Consider the following 19,658-nt stretch of genomic DNA (forward strand, 5'->3'; position numbering starts at 1 on the left):
TAATAGCAAATAATTAATATTGAAAAATATCAAAAATTACTAAAAGATTTTTAAATTGAAAACTTACTGGTACATCCCCATGTATACACCTCCAAGACTTCTACAATTTGCAAGTCATATGGATGCTGCAGTAAAGACGATAGGGAAGGAATTCTAGACTTTGCAATTCAAATCCCCCGTCTGCAGCCGGTTAGGAACTGAAAGATGCACCATAGTTACTCTACTGAGTAATAAGAAAATAAAATAAAAATGTGTGTACCATTTTTATATATTCGGCTGCAATACGAAGGAAAAACAATCTTACTTTTTAATTAGAATAAGGAGTGCAGCCAGTCCCTTTAACTGCAATTTTCTGCTCTTATTGGAGCTTCATCAGAAGGAACGTAGGCACTGTTCTCCTTAATCCAATCAAATCGCATCGAAATGTTTTTCCAAATATTGCAGCCAAAATGATGGTATTGGGTGGCTAGCGCCATCTGGCCGTAAAAATACGAAGCAAGCTTTCAATCCTAATAGCAAATAATTAATATTGAAAAATATCAAAAATTACTAAAAGATTTTTAAATTGAAAACTTACTGGTACATCCCCATGTATACACCTCCAAGACTTCTACAATTTGCAAGTCATATGGATGCTGCAGTAAAGACGATAGGGAAGGAATTCTAGACTTTGCAATTCAAATCCCCCGTCTGCAGCCGGTTAGGAACTGAAAGATGCACCATAGTTACTCTACTGAGTAATAAGAAAATAAAATAAAAATGTGTGTACCATTTTTATATATTCGGCTGCAATACGAAGGAAAAACAATCTTACTTTTTAATTAGAATAAGGAGTGCAGCCAGTCCCTTTAACTGCAATTTTCTGCTCTTATTGGAGCTTCATCAGAAGGAACGTAGGCACTGTTCTCCTTAATCCAATCAAATCGCATCGAAATGTTTTTCCAAATATTGCAGCCAAAATGATGGTATTGGGTGGCTAGCGCCATCTGGCCGTAAAAATACGAAGCAAGCTTTCAATCCTAATAGCAAATAATTAATATTGAAAAATATCAAAAATTACTAAAAGATTTTTAAATTGAAAACTTACTGGTACATCCCCATGTATACACCTCCAAGACTTCTACAATTTGCAAGTCATATGGATGCTGCAGTAAAGACGATAGGGAAGGAATTCTAGACTTTGCAATTCAAATCCCCCGTCTGCAGCCGGTTAGGAACTGAAAGATGCACCATAGTTACTCTACTGAGCAATAAGAAAATAAAATAAAATAATCGTCTTTACTGCAGCATCCATATGACTTGCAAATTGTAGAAGTCTTGGAGGTGTATACATGGGGATGTACCAGTAAGTTTTCAATTTAAAAATCTTTTAGTAATTTTTGATATTTTTCAATATTAATTATTTGCTATTAGGATTGAAAGCTTGCTTCGTATTTTTACGGCCAGATGGCGCTAGCCACCCAATACCATCATTTTGGCTGCAATATTTGGAAAAACATTTCGATGCGATTTGATTGGATTAAGGAGAACAGTGCCTACGTTCCTTCTGATGAAGCTCCAATAAGAGCAGAAAATTGCAGTTAAAGGGACTGGCTGCACTCCTTATTCTAATTAAAAAGTAAGATTGTTTTTCCTTCGTATTGCAGCCGAATATATAAAAATGGTACACACATTTTTATTTTATTTTCTTATTACTCAGTAGAGTAACTATGGTGCATCTTTCAGTTCCTAACCGGCTGCAGACGGGGGATTTGAATTGCAAAGTCTAGAATTCCTTACCTATCGTCTTTACTGCAGCATCCATATGACTTGCAAATTGTAGAAGTCTTGGAGGTGTATACATGGGGATGTACCAGTAAGTTTTCAATTTAAAAATCTTTTAGTAATTTTTGATATTTTTCAATATTAAATATTTGCTATTAGGATTGAAAGCTTGCTTCGTATTTTTACGGCCAGATGGCGCTAGCCACCCAATACCATCATTTTGGCTGCAATATTTGGAAAAACATTTCGATGCGATTTGATTGGATTAAGGAGAACAGTGCCTACGTTCCTTCTGATGAAGCTCCAATAAGAGCAGAAAATTGCAGTTAAAGGGACTGGCTGCACTCCTTATTCTAATTAAAAAGTAAGATTGTTTTTCCTTCGTATTGCAGCCGAATATATAAAAATGGTACACACATTTTTATTTTATTTTCTTATTACTCAGTAGAGTAACTATGGTGCATCTTTCAGTTCCTAACCGGCTGCAGACGGGGGATTTGAATTGCAAAGTCTAGAATTCCTTCCCTATCGTCTTTACTGCAGCATCCATATGACTTGCAAATTGTAGAAGTCTTGGAGGTGTATACATGGGGATGTACCAGTAAGTTTTCAATTTAAAAATCTTTTAGTAATTTTTGATATTTTTCAATATTAATTATTTGCTATTAGGATTGAAAGCTTGCTTCGTATTTTTACGGCCAGATGGCGCTAGCCACCCAATACCATCATTTTGGCTGCAATATTTGGAAAAACATTTCGATGCGATTTGATTGGATTAAGGAGAACAGTGCCTACGTTCCTTCTGATGAAGCTCCAATAAGAGCAGAAAATTGCAGTTAAAGGGACTGGCTGCACTCCTTATTCTAATTAAAAAGTAAGATTGTTTTTCCTTCGTATTGCAGCCGAATATATAAAAATGGTACACACATTTTTATTTTATTTTCTTATTACTGAGTAGAGTAACTATGGTGCATCTTTCAGTTCCTAACCGGCTGCAGACGGGGGATTTGAATTGCAAAGTCTAGAATTCCTTCCCTATCGTCTTTACTGCAGCATCCATATGACTTGCAAATTGTAGAAGTCTTGGAGGTGTATACATGGGGATGTACCAGTAAGTTTTCAATTTAAAAATCTTTTAGTAATTTTTGATATTTTTCAATATTAATTATTTGCTATTAGGATTGAAAGCTTGCTTCGTATTTTTACGGCCAGATGGCGCTAGCCACCCAATACCATCATTTTGGCTGCAATATTTGGAAAAACATTTCGATGCGATTTGATTGGATTAAGGAGAACAGTGCCTACGTTCCTTCTGATGAAGCTCCAATAAGAGCAGAAAATTGCAGTTAAAGGGACTGGCTGCACTCCTTATTCTAATTAAAAAGTAAGATTGTTTTTCCTTCGTATTGCAGCCGAATATATAAAAATGGTACACACATTTTTATTTTATTTTCTTATTACTGAGTAGAGTAACTATGGTGCATCTTTCAGTTCCTAACCGGCTGCAGACGGGGGATTTGAATTGCAAAGTCTAGAATTCCTTCCCTATCGTCTTTACTGCAGCATCCATATGACTTGCAAATTGTAGAAGTCTTGGAGGTGTATACATGGGGATGTACCAGTAAGTTTTCAATTTAAAAATCTTTTAGTAATTTTTGATATTTTTCAATATTAATTATTTGCTATTAGGATTGAAAGCTTGCTTCGTATTTTTACGGCCAGATGGCGCTAGCCACCCAATACCATCATTTTGGCTGCAATATTTGGAAAAACATTTCGATGCGATTTGATTGGATTAAGGAGAACAGTGCCTACGTTCCTTCTGATGAAGCTCCAATAAGAGCAGAAAATTGCAGTTAAAGGGACTGGCTGCACTCCTTATTCTAATTAAAAAGTAAGATTGTTTTTCCTTCGTATTGCAGCCGAATATATAAAAATGGTACACACATTTTTATTTTATTTTCTTATTACTCAGTAGAGTAACTATGGTGCATCTTTCAGTTCCTAACCGGCTGCAGACGGGGGATTTGAATTGCAAAGTCTAGAATTCCTTACCTATCGTCTTTACTGCAGCATCCATATGACTTGCAAATTGTAGAAGTCTTGGAGGTGTATACATGGGGATGTACCAGTAAGTTTTCAATTTAAAAATCTTTTAGTAATTTTTGATATTTTTCAATATTAAATATTTGCTATTAGGATTGAAAGCTTGCTTCGTATTTTTACGGCCAGATGGCGCTAGCCACCCAATACCATCATTTTGGCTGCAATATTTGGAAAAACATTTCGATGCGATTTGATTGGATTAAGGAGAACAGTGCCTACGTTCCTTCTGATGAAGCTCCAATAAGAGCAGAAAATTGCAGTTAAAGGGACTGGCTGCACTCCTTATTCTAATTAAAAAGTAAGATTGTTTTTCCTTCGTATTGCAGCCGAATATATAAAAATGGTACACACATTTTTATTTTATTTTCTTATTACTCAGTAGAGTAACTATGGTGCATCTTTCAGTTCCTAACCGGCTGCAGACGGGGGATTTGAATTGCAAAGTCTAGAATTCCTTCCCTATCGTCTTTACTGCAGCATCCATATGACTTGCAAATTGTAGAAGTCTTGGAGGTGTATACATGGGGATGTACCAGTAAGTTTTCAATTTAAAAATCTTTTAGTAATTTTTGATATTTTTCAATATTAATTATTTGCTATTAGGATTGAAAGCTTGCTTCGTATTTTTACGGCCAGATGGCGCTAGCCACCCAATACCATCATTTTGGCTGCAATATTTGGAAAAACATTTCGATGCGATTTGATTGGATTAAGGAGAACAGTGCCTACGTTCCTTCTGATGAAGCTCCAATAAGAGCAGAAAATTGCAGTTAAAGGGACTGGCTGCACTCCTTATTCTAATTAAAAAGTAAGATTGTTTTTCCTTCGTATTGCAGCCGAATATATAAAAATGGTACACACATTTTTATTTTATTTTCTTATTACTGAGTAGAGTAACTATGGTGCATCTTTCAGTTCCTAACCGGCTGCAGACGGGGGATTTGAATTGCAAAGTCTAGAATTCCTTCCCTATCGTCTTTACTGCAGCATCCATATGACTTGCAAATTGTAGAAGTCTTGGAGGTGTATACATGGGGATGTACCAGTAAGTTTTCAATTTAAAAATCTTTTAGTAATTTTTGATATTTTTCAATATTAATTATTTGCTATTAGGATTGAAAGCTTGCTTCGTATTTTTACGGCCAGATGGCGCTAGCCACCCAATACCATCATTTTGGCTGCAATATTTGGAAAAACATTTCGATGCGATTTGATTGGATTAAGGAGAACAGTGCCTACGTTCCTTCTGATGAAGCTCCAATAAGAGCAGAAAATTGCAGTTAAAGGGACTGGCTGCACTCCTTATTCTAATTAAAAAGTAAGATTGTTTTTCCTTCGTATTGCAGCCGAATATATAAAAATGGTACACACATTTTTATTTTATTTTCTTATTACTCAGTAGAGTAACTATGGTGCATCTTTCAGTTCCTAACCGGCTGCAGACGGGGGATTTGAATTGCAAAGTCTAGAATTCCTTCCCTATCGTCTTTACTGCAGCATCCATATGACTTGCAAATTGTAGAAGTCTTGGAGGTGTATACATGGGGATGTACCAGTAAGTTTTCAATTTAAAAATCTTTTAGTAATTTTTGATATTTTTCAATATTAATTATTTGCTATTAGGATTGAAAGCTTGCTTCGTATTTTTACGGCCAGATGGCGCTAGCCACCCAATACCATCATTTTGGCTGCAATATTTGGAAAAACATTTCGATGCGATTTGATTGGATTAAGGAGAACAGTGCCTACGTTCCTTCTGATGAAGCTCCAATAAGAGCAGAAAATTGCAGTTAAAGGGACTGGCTGCACTCCTTATTCTAATTAAAAAGTAAGATTGTTTTTCCTTCGTATTGCAGCCGAATATATAAAAATGGTACACACATTTTTATTTTATTTTCTTATTACTCAGTAGAGTAACTATGGTGCATCTTTCAGTTCCTAACCGGCTGCAGACGGGGGATTTGAATTGCAAAGTCTAGAATTCCTTCCCTATCGTCTTTACTGCAGCATCCATATGACTTGCAAATTGTAGAAGTCTTGGAGGTGTATACATGGGGATGTACCAGTAAGTTTTCAATTTAAAAATATTTTAGTAATTTTTGATATTTTTCAATATTAATTATTTGCTATTAGGATTGAAAGCTTGCTTCGTATAATCGTTTAGTTTATTTCTTCCCTTTTCTTTTGGGCTACTATCATGGTCTTCGTTTTCTTTACATTTACCTCCATTTTCAAATTTTCTATTTCTTCGACCCAGATATCGATTAATTTTTGCATTTTCTCTTTATTGTCTGCTATTATTACAAGGTCATCTGCATATAGTAATCCCTCTATTCTCACTGGTACCAAATTCCTGTACCCTATTGTTGACTGTAATTGCCTTGACTTTCTTTTAGCGCTCTTCATTACTCTATCCATTACTAATATAAACACAACTGGGCTGAGACTGTCCCCTTGTTTTATTCCTCTCCTAAGGTTTATTATTGGCTATCTGTTTCCGTTTATTTGTACTTTAGCAAGTACGTTTCTATATGTACTTTTTACCACGCTTACTATCTTTTGCGGGATTTGCAGGTCTTCCATTACTGACCATATTACTTCTCTATTTATAGAATCAAAAGCAACTTTAATATCTATAAACGTAATATATAAGTCTTCTCCTATTTCGTTTTTCCTTTCAATTATATTTCTCAGTATGTATATATTATCTGTTGTTCTTCTTTCCTTCCTAAAAGCAGCTTGTTCTTCTAATTTTCCCTCCAGTTCTTTCTTGAGCTTCCTTTCTATTATTCCAGTGTAGATTTTATATGCCACTGATGATAAGCATATAGCCCTATAGTTATCATATTCCGCTTCATCTCCTTTCTTGTGTATTGGTATCAATAAATTTTCTTCCCAGTCTTTCGGTATCTTTTCTGTTCTCCATGCTTCCCTCATTATTTCCAGTAGCCAAAACTTGCCTCTTTCTCCCACGTACTTCATCATCTCCGGATCTATATCATCTGCACCTCCCGCTTTTCCAATCTTTATTCTTGCCAATCCTTCTTCAATATCTTTGATATGAATTTCGTCTACTCGATTGTCCCTATCCTCTTCTCTTTCCTGCTGTCCTCTCTCCTCATTTTGTTGGTTGCATGCCTCGAATTTTTCTTTATAGTGCTTATTCCATATGGTGAGTATGTCCTGTATGTTTGTTTTCAATTCATTTCGCTAATTTCTAATTCTTCTTATTTGTTTTCTTTTTGTTCCTTTCATGCTTCTTATTTTATTCCAAAACTGTTTATTGTTATTCCCAAAACCTTCGTTCAATTCTTCACCGAATTCCTTCCAGCTCTTCTTCTTCGCATCTTTTACTAGTTCTTCCACTATATTTCTCTGTCTTCTGTATTCGTCTCTGTCTTGCTCTTCATTTGTGTTTATGTTTCGCTTCCACATTTCTTTGTTCTTTTTTACTGCTTGCTTTATTTCCTTATTCCACTATCCAGTTCTTTTATTATTCTTTCCATTCTTTCTTATTCCACATACTTGTTTTGCATTGTTCCATAACGTGTCTCTTAATTTTTTCTATCTCTCTTCCATATTCCATATTTCCTCATTGTTTTCATGCTGTTCCAGTATTTTATCTGTCTCTCTTTGGTATAACTTCCTCAATTCTATATTTTTCATCTTATGTATTGCTATTCTTCTATATCCAGGACTCTCTATTATTTCCATTAGTTTCATGTTTATCTCTGCTGTCACTAGTCTGTGTTGGGTACCGAGTTCGGCTTCGTTCTCTGTTTTTATATTTTGTATCGTTAGGTCTGCGTCTCGAGGATATACTGTGTAGTCAATTATGATTCTCGCATTTCTTTCTTCTGCTACGTATGCTATCGAGCTATCACACGCCCCCTATTTTCATTTAAAAAAATCATCGATTACGTCATCACGCCCAGATGGATGACGTGACTAGTATGATATATATGCCAAAAAATTATAATTTAAAAATAACAATCGACCTGTTTCGGGATTTATCTACAGAGTTGCCCATTCTCGAGAAAATGAATTTATTCCAACCCAAACGTCCTCACTGTATGATTATCTCTGAACAAAACTAAAAATCGGGCTGCCAGTATCGATTCACAACGAAATAACATGATGATACGGATGTCGTGGCGACATCTGCTTAAAGCAAGCGAAAGTTTTACTTTTAATAAAATTAAAATAATATCAAAATAAAAATTTATTGGGACCAAGTTTTCGGGTAACACCTTCGTGGTTTCTAAAATTTGCAAACCAACAAATTGCTGGAGCCAAGAAAGCTGAAGGGGATCTAAAATTTGCATCTCACTTCTTGCTGCAACGAAAAATGGTCCCGCATACTCAGTTAGGAGTTTGGAACCATATGGGAAACTTTTTTAATATCAATTTTACGAAAAAAAGTCATTCTTTTTAAAGTGCTCTGCATAGTCTAAAACCTAAGATGCAATCATCAGATATCAAATTTTTTCAACAGTATACGAGTTATGTCAAAAAATATGAATTTCGCTCAAGAGCAAACTACCTTTATATTTCAAAATATCAAAAAATTTTATTATGAAAAGTTATTTGTAATTAAAAACCATATTCAAATATGCAATAACAGCCTTCTACTTAAAAAAAAAAAATTTCTGAAATTTTCCTAAATTACCGATTCCGAACATCATTTTTATTTATTAGACATGTAATAACTCTTTTATTAATAATTTTAGGAAAAAAAGTTATTCTTCATAAAAATCTGTGCATGGTCTAAACCTCAAGATGCAACCATCAGTTATCCAAGTTTGTTAATTTTATACGAGGTGTGTCAAATAATATGAATTTAGAAAGAATTTAGAATTTAGAAATTCTTTCTAAATTCATATTATTTGACACAACAAACTTGGATAACTGATGGTTGCATCTTGAGGTTTAGACCATGCACAGATTTTTATGAAGAATAACTTTTTTCCTAAAATTATTAATAAAAGAGTTATTACATGTATAATAAATAAAAATGAGTTCGGAATCGGTAATTTAGGAAAATTTCTGAAATTTTTTTTTCAAGTAGAAGGCTGTTATTGCATATTTGAATATGGTTTTTAATTATAAATAAATTTTCATAATAAAATTTTTTGATATTTTGAAATATAAAGGTAGTTTGCTTTTGAGCGAAATTAATATTTTTTGACATACCTCGTATACTGTTGACAAAATTTTATATCTGATGATTGCATCTTGGGTTTTAGACTATGTAGGGCACTTTATAAAGAATGACTTTTTTTCGTAAAATTGATATTAAAAAAGTTTCCTATATGGTTCCAAGTTACGCAGACACCCTGTATAAATAAATAATCAAACTGGAACATGAAGTAAAAACCACTTCTATGTAAAAGGTATATTTACTAAAAATTTTTTTTAGAATCCCAATGGATTCAATAAAATGAGTTCATCAGAACGTTTTCAAACCTATCGGTCCATCATCAGTGAATTTGAATACTTGCAAAATAGCCCCAGAACCAAACAATGGTTGTGATTATAAATAAATCTACATTATGTTAAAATAAATTTAAAATGGCTAAACGCCGATGTTCAGGGATTAAACCTCTGGGAACATGGTGAAACTCTACCCGAGGACCCAATCAACCATCTTCGGTCAACGATGACTACTAAGTTATCTTGTCAAGACTACTAAGTGTCAAGACTTAGTAGTCATCGTTGACCGAAGATGGTTGATTGGGTCCTCGGGTAGAGTTTCACCATGTTCCCAGAGGTTTAATCCCTGAACATCGGCGTTTAGCCATTTTAAATTTATTTTAACATAATGTAGATTTATTTATAATCACAACCATTGTTTGGTTCTGGGGCTATTTTGCAAGTATTCAAATTCACTGATGATGGACCGATAGGTTTGAAAACGTTCTGATGAACTCATTTTATTGAATCCATTGGGATTCTAAAAAAATTTTTAGTAAATATACCTTTTACATAGAAGGGGTTTTTACTTCATGTTCCAGTTTGTTTAACTATAAGGTATACAGCCAACCCAGGGAACTACCCCTTTTTAGTAAATAAATAATCATTCCGTTGTAAAAGACGGCTCTTGTTTCGTTTTACAACGAAATGATTATTTACTTATATTAGTTTTACCCCTAACTGAGTATTAGGAACCATTTTTCGTTGGAATTTTACCGCGCTGGACAGACGAGAAGGGAGATGCAATTTTTAGATCTCCCTCAGCCTTCTTTGCTCCAACAATTCGTTGTTTTGCAAATTTTAGAAACCACGAAGGTGTTACCAGAAAACTTGGTCCCAATAAAGGTTTATTTTTGATATTATTTTAATTTTATTAAAAGTAAAACTTTCGCTTGTTTTAAGCAGATGCCGCCACGACATCCGTTTAATCATGTTAATTCGTTGTGAATCGATACTGGCAGTCCGATTTTTAGTTTGTTCAGAGATAATCATATATGCACTCTCTGATGATAACCTAATAAGGTTTGAAACCGGTTAGGGTGCTTATAGTGCTCTCTGAACGAACTGAAATATAAGACGGCTCTTATTGCGTTTTGCAACGAAATGATTATTTATTTGTATTAGTTTTACTTATAACTGAGTATGCGGAACCATTTTTCGTTGGAATTTTACCGCGCTGAACAGGCGAGAAGGGAGATGCAACTTTTAGATCTCCCTCAGCTTTCTTTGCTCCAGCAATTTGTTGGTTTGCAAATTTTAGAAATCACGAAGGTGTTACCAGAAAACTTGGTCTCAATAAAGTTTTATTTTTGATATTATTTTAGTTTTATTAAAAGTAAAATTTTCGCTTGTTACAAAAATAATACATAAGTATACAATGACTATTGGAAGCTAAAGAAGGAAAAGACTTTATAAAAAATAAGGGATTACATCTACAGTGTCTTTCAAAAAACTTCCCTAAAGACCGCTTTACAGCTTGCAAGAAAACTTGCTGCAATTTCTTGCATGCAAGACTTTCATGCAAGTCTATTGCATGGTCTTTTACAGCTTGCAACCCGGCTTGCATGCAATTTGAAAGTTTTACCCTTAACCTAACTTACAAACTTTTGTTTTTTTTAATTACTTTATTGCTGTTTATTTAACCTGGTAAATTTCGAAATGCCAAGACTATCAGAAATAACCAAATATAAAAGGAAAAAGGCGGTAGCAGCAACTTTAAGTATTATTATTGCTGCAGCCAGCCTTTTAGTCACTAATTTAGAACGTCGAGATCGGAGATGGTGAGTAAGATCTTAGTTGAACAAGAAGAGGGGTAATAATGTATCTCCAACAGAAGAATTTATCCAAGTAGATAATGAAAATGACTCTAATTTTCTGGGAATGAATGTACATTTTAAGAAACCCTTGGGAAAAATTGAACAATTACAAAGAAATCTATATTTCGAAATACTATTTCCGCGAAACACAAATTAATTATTATCCTAAGGTACTTAGCTAGAGGAGAGAGAGCTTCCGTAGCTTAATATACAATTATTTACAATAATTATAGAATCTCAGAAAGTGCCATTTCATTATTCATTTATTTCCATCGTTGATATATTTCCATATATTTCACAAACAGAAAACAGCTGATCGGCATGTATTCGTGAATCCGTGTCGTCAATGATATTTGATATTGTGGAAAAATCAAATTCCCCTAGACTTGCATGAAAACTTGCAGAAAAAATGGCACCAAACCGATTATCGCGCAATTGCAAGAAGTTGCATGCAATAATCAACTGACGACATACTGCGCATGCCTTTAGGCAACTTTCTTGCGTCTTGCAGGTAGAATTGCAAGCTGTAAAGCGCCCTTAAGAGAAGTTTCTAGTACAAAAATTTCTATCATCAGATACTATTTGATTTTCTATATTTTTTCTATGTTCATTACAGAGTACCGACCTGGACACATTCTGAAGCTTCTTTAAGAAAACAGAGGCTTTCCAGATGTGCTGCTCCAGACGCAGATAGTGTAACTGATGTTGAGGTCCTACGTAAAATGGGCAAGGAATGCGAGATTATTAATATAATCAAAGAGCGCAAATTAAAATATCTTCGCCAAGTTATGAGGAATGAGCATAGATACGGCTTGTTGCAACTCGTTCTTCATTGAAAGGTATTTTTAAAGAGCAAGAAGAAGAATAATATCTTTGTTTCAAAACTAAGAAAGTAGTTCAATGCATCTACAACAGGATTATTTCGAATAGCAGAAAGCAAAGTTAAGATAGCCATGCTGATAGCCAACATTCGTAACGGATAGGCACCGTAAGAAGAAGAAGATGTTAGGTATAATCAAATATGAAATATAATAAACAGCGCCGTGGCCCCAGAATGTCTGGGGCCCCGTATAATTGATACGGCTGATAAGGCGGTAGCTACGTCCTTGTGCAAGGTATTTTTAAAGAGCAAGGAGAAGAAGAATATATTTGTTTCAAAACTAAGCAAGTAGTTCAATGCATCTACAACATGATTATTTCGAATAGCAGAAAGCAAAGTTAAGATAGCCATGCTGATAGCCAACATCCGTAACGGATAGGCACCGTAAGAAGAAGAAGATGTTAGGTATAATCAAAAATGAAATAATAAACAAGAACATAAAAAAGAAAATGGAAGACAAAAGATTTACAGATGTTTCGGTCATTATAACTGACGGATAATAATCATTATGACTTATGACTAGTTTTTAGGTGGTAACGGATATTTAGTAAGTACCTACTTATATGGTTCTTTATAGACTACGCAAAAGCATTCGATAATGTAAAGCACGAAAAGATAATTGAAGTACTTCTTAAGATCGGAATCGACTACAGAGACATTGGAACAATAGCGAGTCTAGGATCTACGTTGACCAATAAAATTGAGATCAAGAAAGGCAGGGCTGTATCTTGTCTACTATTCTCTTTAATATGTACCCAGAAAAAGTATTTAAGACAGCGCTGGAGGAAAGCACAGAAGGCATAAAGATAAATGGAGAAATAATTAAGACCATAAGGTATGCTGATGACACTGAGATTCTAGCGAGTACCATGGAGGAACTGAGTTGCCTAATGAGTAAGATACAAAAAACAGGTGCACAATACGGACTCAAACTAAATATCACAAAAACCAAATGGATGTTAGTAAGCAAAACCCAACAACGACCAAGACAACTGATATAAGACAATCAAAGAATTGAACACGTGGATTCGTACATCTACTTAGGAACAACAGTTAATTCAAGTTGGGATCAAGCGAAGGAAATACGTATAAGAATAGAAAAAGCAAGAGCGTCGTTCACTAGCATGAAGCAAATTTTCACCTCTAACAGCCTCACCCTGCTTCTCAAAATCCGACTTCTAAAATTTTATGTATTCCCGGTTTTGTTATATGGAATGGAGGCGTGGACAATGACCGCAACAATAATGAAAATGAAAAAAGTAGAGGCCTTCGAAATGTGGGCTTACCGACATATATTACGTATATCCTGGACTGCGACCAACGAGGAGGTTACTATATGTATGTAAAGAGCGAGAGGTAGGAACAACGAGAGGTAGGAACAACTATAGTGTATCTGCGTAACTTGGAACCGTATGGGAAACTTTTTTAATATCAATTTTACGAAAAAAAGTTATTCTTTATAAAGTGCTCTGCATAGTCTAAAACCTAAGATGCAATCATCAGATTATATCAAATTTTATCAACAGTATAGGAGGTATGTCAAAAAATATGAATTTCGCTCAAGAGTAAAGTGCCTTTATATTTCACAATATCGAAAATTGTCATTAAAAAAAGTTGTTTGTAATTAAAAATTATGTTATAATCTGCATTTACACCCTTCTAATTGAAAAAAACACCAGTGGACCGAGTAAAACAGTATAACTATCTTGGAACAATAGTAAACGAACAATGGGATCACTCACAAGAAATAAAATGTAGAATAGAGAAGGCTACGAGTGCATTCCATAACCTGGCCAAACTCTGTAAAAGCCACAACCTTAATCTGGAGATAAAAATAAGGCTCCTACGATGTTATATCTTCTCAATATTGTATTACGGAGTTGAATCCTGGACACTCACTGAAGCAATGGAGAAAAACTTGAAGCTTTCGAGATGTGGCTATACAGGCGAATCCTAAGGATATCATGTACGGACAAGATACCTAACCAACGAGACCGTATTACGAAGAGTGGGCAAAGAAAGAGAGGTGATGTATACTATTAAAAGGAGAAAGTTAGAATATCTCGGACACATAATGAGAAACGGCACTAAATATAGATTACTGAAGGTAATCCTTCAAGGTAAAGTATTCGGAAAGCGAGGAATTGGGAGAAGAAGAATATCATGGTTAAAGAACCTGAGGAAATGGTTCTCCACAACAACAACTAATCTATTTAAAGCATCAGTTAATAAAATAATTATAGCCAGAATGATCGCCAATATTCGAAACGAATAGGCACTAAAAGAAGAAGAATTGAAAAAAAAAATTTGAAAATTTTCCTCAAATCACGGACACCCAACATCACTTTTATTTATGCTAGCTCCGTTATTATTAATTTAACGAAAAAAAGTTATTCTTTATAAAACGTTCTGCATAGTCTAAAAACTAAGATACAATCATTAGATATTAAATGTTGTCAATTTTGTACGAGGTATGTCAAAAAATATGAATTGCGCTGAAGTACCTTTATTTTTCACAATATTAAAATTTGTTATTAAAAAACGTTGTTCAGAATTAAAAACTATGTTTCAATATGCAATTGCATTCTTCTAGTTGAAATATTTGTGAACTATAAAGGTAGTTTTCTCTTGAGCGCAATTCATATTTTTTGACATACCTCGTATAAAATTGAAAGAAATTGATATCTTATGATTGCATCTTAGTTTTTTGACTATTCAGACATTTTTATAAAGAATACCTTTTTTTCGCAAAATTAATAATAAAGGAGTTATCTAAATAACAATGATGTTGGGTATCCTTAATTTGAAGAAAATTTTCAAAATATTTTTTTCAATTAAAAGAGTGTAGATCCAGATTATAACAAATTTTTTAATTACAAACAACTTTTCTTAATGATAATTATTTTCGATATTGTGAAATATACAGGCACTTTACTCGAAATTCATATTTTTGGACATACCACGTATATTATTGATAAAATTTGATATCTGATGATTGCATCTGAGGTTTTAGACTATGCAGAGCACTTTATAAAGAATAACTTTTTTTGTAAAATTGATATTAAAAAAGTTTCCCATATGGTTCCAAGTTACGCAGACACACTGTATGTATAAAAAAATTTGGAATACTTAGGTCACGTTATGAGGCACAATAAATAAGGAGTACTATTGCTAATCGTCCAATGGAAAATAGACAGCAGAAGGGGTCCAGGAAGGAGGAGACCCTCGTGGCTCCAAAACATGCGGCAATGGTTCGTATTGTCATCTGCCGAACTATTCAGATCTTCTGTAAACAAAGTCAGAATAGCCATGTTAATTGCCAACGTTCGTAACAGACAAGGCACACGAAGCAGAAGAAGAATGTGGTTCTTACCTCTTCTCGTCTCGCCCCATGAGTCGTACTCAATATTCCTGTAGATATTGGGATCTAGAGCTTTGGCAATCTTAAAGGGAAAAGGGGCAATACTGGCAATTGGGTTAATGTTAAATAACTTTTCGTCCAATTCTTCCTTTGTTAATTCTTCATCTTCCGATTCTTTAATTATCCTCTTTTTCTCCATCATTAATTCCGCTTGGGTAATTATGTTTCCTTTATCATACAACATATTGTGAACTATGTCATCGACATTTTCAATTCCGAAAATATCTTCGTAAAGGATTTTATACACTATAGCTAAAATAGAAAAACACATTCAATAACAATATTCGAACATTAATTATTAAGTCCTATATTAAATAGACTGATAATACGTGTATTTCTTTTTATTTAAAATTGTTTTAAGTTTTAAGCACATAAAATAATATTTAAAATACCATCCATTTATACCAATTACATCCTTCCAGATCAAAAATATTGGGACCATTCTCTGGTCACACCTACGAGGCTTCTAAATATGCAAGCCAAAACGGATGCTGCGAAAAGGAAGATATGGGAATTTTACAATTTATAACTCACGTCCCATCTGCTCAGCGCGGTAAAGTTCCAACGAGAATGGATCCCCCCGTACTCCTATTAGAGTAAAAACGAAAATTAAAAATCATCTTCCTTTTCTCAGCATCCGTTTTGGCTTGCATTTTTAGAAGCCTCGGAGGTGGAACCAGAGAATGGTCCCAATGTTTTTGATCTGGTAGGATGTAAAATGGCATTTTAAATATTATTTTATGTGCCATTAGATTAAAAACTTAAACTCTTTTCTAGCAGATGTCGCTAGGGCATCCCTGCCATTTCGTACGTTGCAATTCGTGACTGCACGCAGGGGATTATTCTGGTTCAGTCAGAGAGAGCTGCTTACGTGCCTCCTGATGAAAGACTAACAAATCTTGAAACCAGTAGGTGCACTTGCCGCGCTCTCTGATTGAAATAAAATATAATGTGGCTGTAGTTTCGTGTTGCAACGAAATTGAAAATGTTTATTCATTTTTATTTCTTTTTCTTTTTTGTTTTTTAAATTCGATGACCAATCGAATTCAAAAAACGCCTAAATTGTCTTTTTGCGGCATTTTTAATTGTTTTTTTTTTGCATTTTACGATTAAAGTAGGAATTTTAGGAAAAAGCTACAAGAATAAGTTTCGTCTTAAAATAACCCAAATTATCAAAACAAATGATTTCGAAGAGAGAAAAGCAATTTTTTATAATGTGTTTAAAAATAATTATAAATAAATAGGTTTTGCCATGGACAATTTTCGGAACACTTTTAAATGTAGCATATTCGCATCATAATCTTTAATAAAAAAGAAGGATTAAAATTTGGGAATAGATAGTTGAAATTGTCTATTATTATAAGAAAAAGTTTACGATTCTACATCCCCTCCATTTTACAAAAATGGAGCAGAATACCCCCTTCTCGGGTGTAAAAGTATACATTCAAAATAAGTCCGGGATTGGATAAAATGACTTATTCTATTTATTTTAAAGTGTTTGCGAAGTGAATTTGTTCATTTTTAACAAAGAAAAACATTTTTTTGGACGGGTTTTTCCGCAAATAACTCAAAAAGTAAGTATTTTATAAAAATTTTTTTTTAGCAAAAATATAGCTGATAAAAAAGTGAAAAACATGATGTATGCATAAAGTCTGTAGACCCAGTAGAAGCAGAGTTGTAGCTAATGAAAAGTAAATTCTTCTTCGTCAAATTTCAAATCGAATATTTTAACGTGAAATAACAAAAAACGGATCACTTTTCGGGGAAAACTCATTATAACTTTTTTAAAGTGTTAAAAATAGATTTTTTTTTGATTTTTTAGAAAAACTTATAACATTAAAATTAAGTGACTTACGCTGTGTGTCCCTTTTATTTTTTGGTAAAAAGAATCGCGAAAATCACCCCCTAATTAGCATCCAAATCAAATTAATCGTTACCGCTTCAGAGGTTACTTTACTTATGTATTGCTTAAATATGATCTATAAGTTTCTTTTGAAAAAAATTGCTGTTAAAATAATTTTTTTTATTTTGAAAAAAGAAATCAAATTTTTTTCAAAAGAAGTTAAAAATTATATGTAATACCAAAAATCTCAAACAATAATAAAATGTACGTTTTGCTTTTCTGAATATTTTGGATGTCTTGTTTTCCTGTTAGACAAAAATATGATATGCTATGGCTGTTCAAAATTTGCATACACTCATGATTAGACACTCGTTGAAGCCATTTTAACTACAGCCTTTTCAAAAATAAGTACTTTGAACCGATGAAACTTACAGATCATATAAAGAATACATAAGCAAAGTAACTTGTGAAGCGGTACCGATTAATTTTATTTGGGATGCTAACTAGAGGGTGATTTTCGGATTTTTTTTACCAAAAAATATAAAGGACCAACAATATTTTGAGCGTAACTCACTTACTTTTAATGTTAGAAGTTAAAAAAAAACAAAAATAAACTTTTTTTAAACACTTTAAAAAAGTTATCATGAGTTTTCCCGGAAAAGTAAGTACATACTACGTTATTTGGTTATTTCACGTTGAAATGTTCAATTTGGAATTTGACGACAAATATCCTACTTTTCACTAGCTACCACTATGCTTCTACTCGGTCTACAGGCTTCATGCATACACTATTTGTTTCAATTTTTTATAGGCTATATTTTTGCTAAGAATATTTTTTTCGATAAAATACTTACTTTTTGAGTTATTGCGAAAATTCGTTCAAAAACATGTTTTTCTTTGTTTAAAATGAACGTATTCACTTGCAAATAGCTCGAAAAATATTGACTTAGTGAAAAAACTCTATAAAACAACAGTTGCTTAAAATTAGTAATCTTATCCTATTCCGGACTTATTTTAAATGTATATTTTTCACCCCCAAGAGGGGGTTATTCTCCTCCATCTGTTTTAAAATGGAGGGGATGTAGAATTGTATACTTTTTTATATAATAATAGAGACTATCAACTATCTATTCCCAAATTTTCATGCTTCCTTGATTTTTTTTGGGGTTTTCGTAAAGTTTTGTGTTCTTTGATCGGACTATACTATACTGTATAGTTCGTCTCACCTTAACTTTACAGTGAACATAGGCAATGCAGTACTTTGAGAGTTTTTAGCGCGGTGATGCCAATTTTATCAAAAAGAATTTGTAATCGAACATTAGACAGATGGGCCGGCGTAGCCGAGTGGTAGTGTGCTAGGCTAGCGTGCCGGTGGTCCGGAGTGCAAATCCTACCGCCGGCAAGAACAACTAGACATTTTTAAAATGTTTATAGGCCCCAGGTCGACTCAGCCTGAATAAAATGTGTACCTTGGGTAAAACCAGGGGTAATAATAGGCGGTTGAAGCGTAGCACTGGCCCTGTTACCTTCCTTGTATACCGTAGGCCCTAGATATAGCAGACTACCCTGCTATACTCCCAAAGCCACGTGAGCGGTATAAAACGGGAGACTATTATTATACATTAGAGAGATTAAATTAAAACTGTTTTAGACAGGCAATCTATAATTTTAAGATTCATATGCGTAATAACTATACAGGGTGTTCAGAAACTCTACCGACAAACGAAAACAGGAGATTCTTCAGATAATTTTAAGATAATTTAACCCAATTCACTTAGTCCGAAAATGCTTCCTAAGGGAGCTAGAGCTCTTTGAAGATGGCGTCTTGTAATTAGTTATTCTTAAATACCTCCAGAATGCTTCTATTTAGAAAAACAAAAATTGGTACGCGTATTTATCTTCAAAATATAAATCTAATCCATCTATTGCAAATTTCTAGTAACGATCATAGGCGTCCGTTTTAGGTAGGACAACGGTTATTTTATCGTATAACTTTTTTATCTTTAACATTTATGCATTTCTGAGACTGGAATATTAAATTGTGAAGTATTATTGTACTAAAAGGTACTCTTGTTTTAAATCGGTAGGACACACCGTTTTCTAAAAAAATCGATTTGAAATTTTTTCGCTTTATGAATTAAAAAAAAAAATTAAAAAAAACTGTTCAGAAACACGAAAACTGGTACATTTATTTATATTCCAGAGATAAATCGATTTCATTAATTGCGAATTTCTAGTACTGGTCATAGGTGTCCTTTTTGGGTAGGTCAACAGTTATTTTATAGCATACCTTTCTTGTCTTGAATTTTTGAACATTTTTGACATTAGATTATTAAATTATGAGGTATTCGAGTA

At 33.7% G+C, this 19,658-nt stretch overlaps 1 protein-coding gene across 1 annotated transcript in view; it reads right to left on the reverse strand.

The window, feature by feature from the left end:
- The window catches only part of LOC114328475 (protein ovarian tumor locus-like), a 116,609-nt gene that overhangs the window by 34,589 nt on the left and 62,362 nt on the right, over positions 1-19,658 (reverse strand). Inside the window, exon 5 of the mRNA XM_028277333.2 lies at positions 15,413-15,712. Coding sequence (XP_028133134.2) covers positions 15,413-15,712 — 300 coding nt within the window. The remainder of the gene's footprint in view (positions 1-15,412; positions 15,713-19,658) is intronic.

The sequence above is a fragment of the Diabrotica virgifera genome, chromosome 7 (assembly GCF_917563875.1).
Source record: "Diabrotica virgifera virgifera chromosome 7, PGI_DIABVI_V3a".
NCBI classification, from domain to species: domain Eukaryota; kingdom Metazoa; phylum Arthropoda; class Insecta; order Coleoptera; family Chrysomelidae; genus Diabrotica; species Diabrotica virgifera.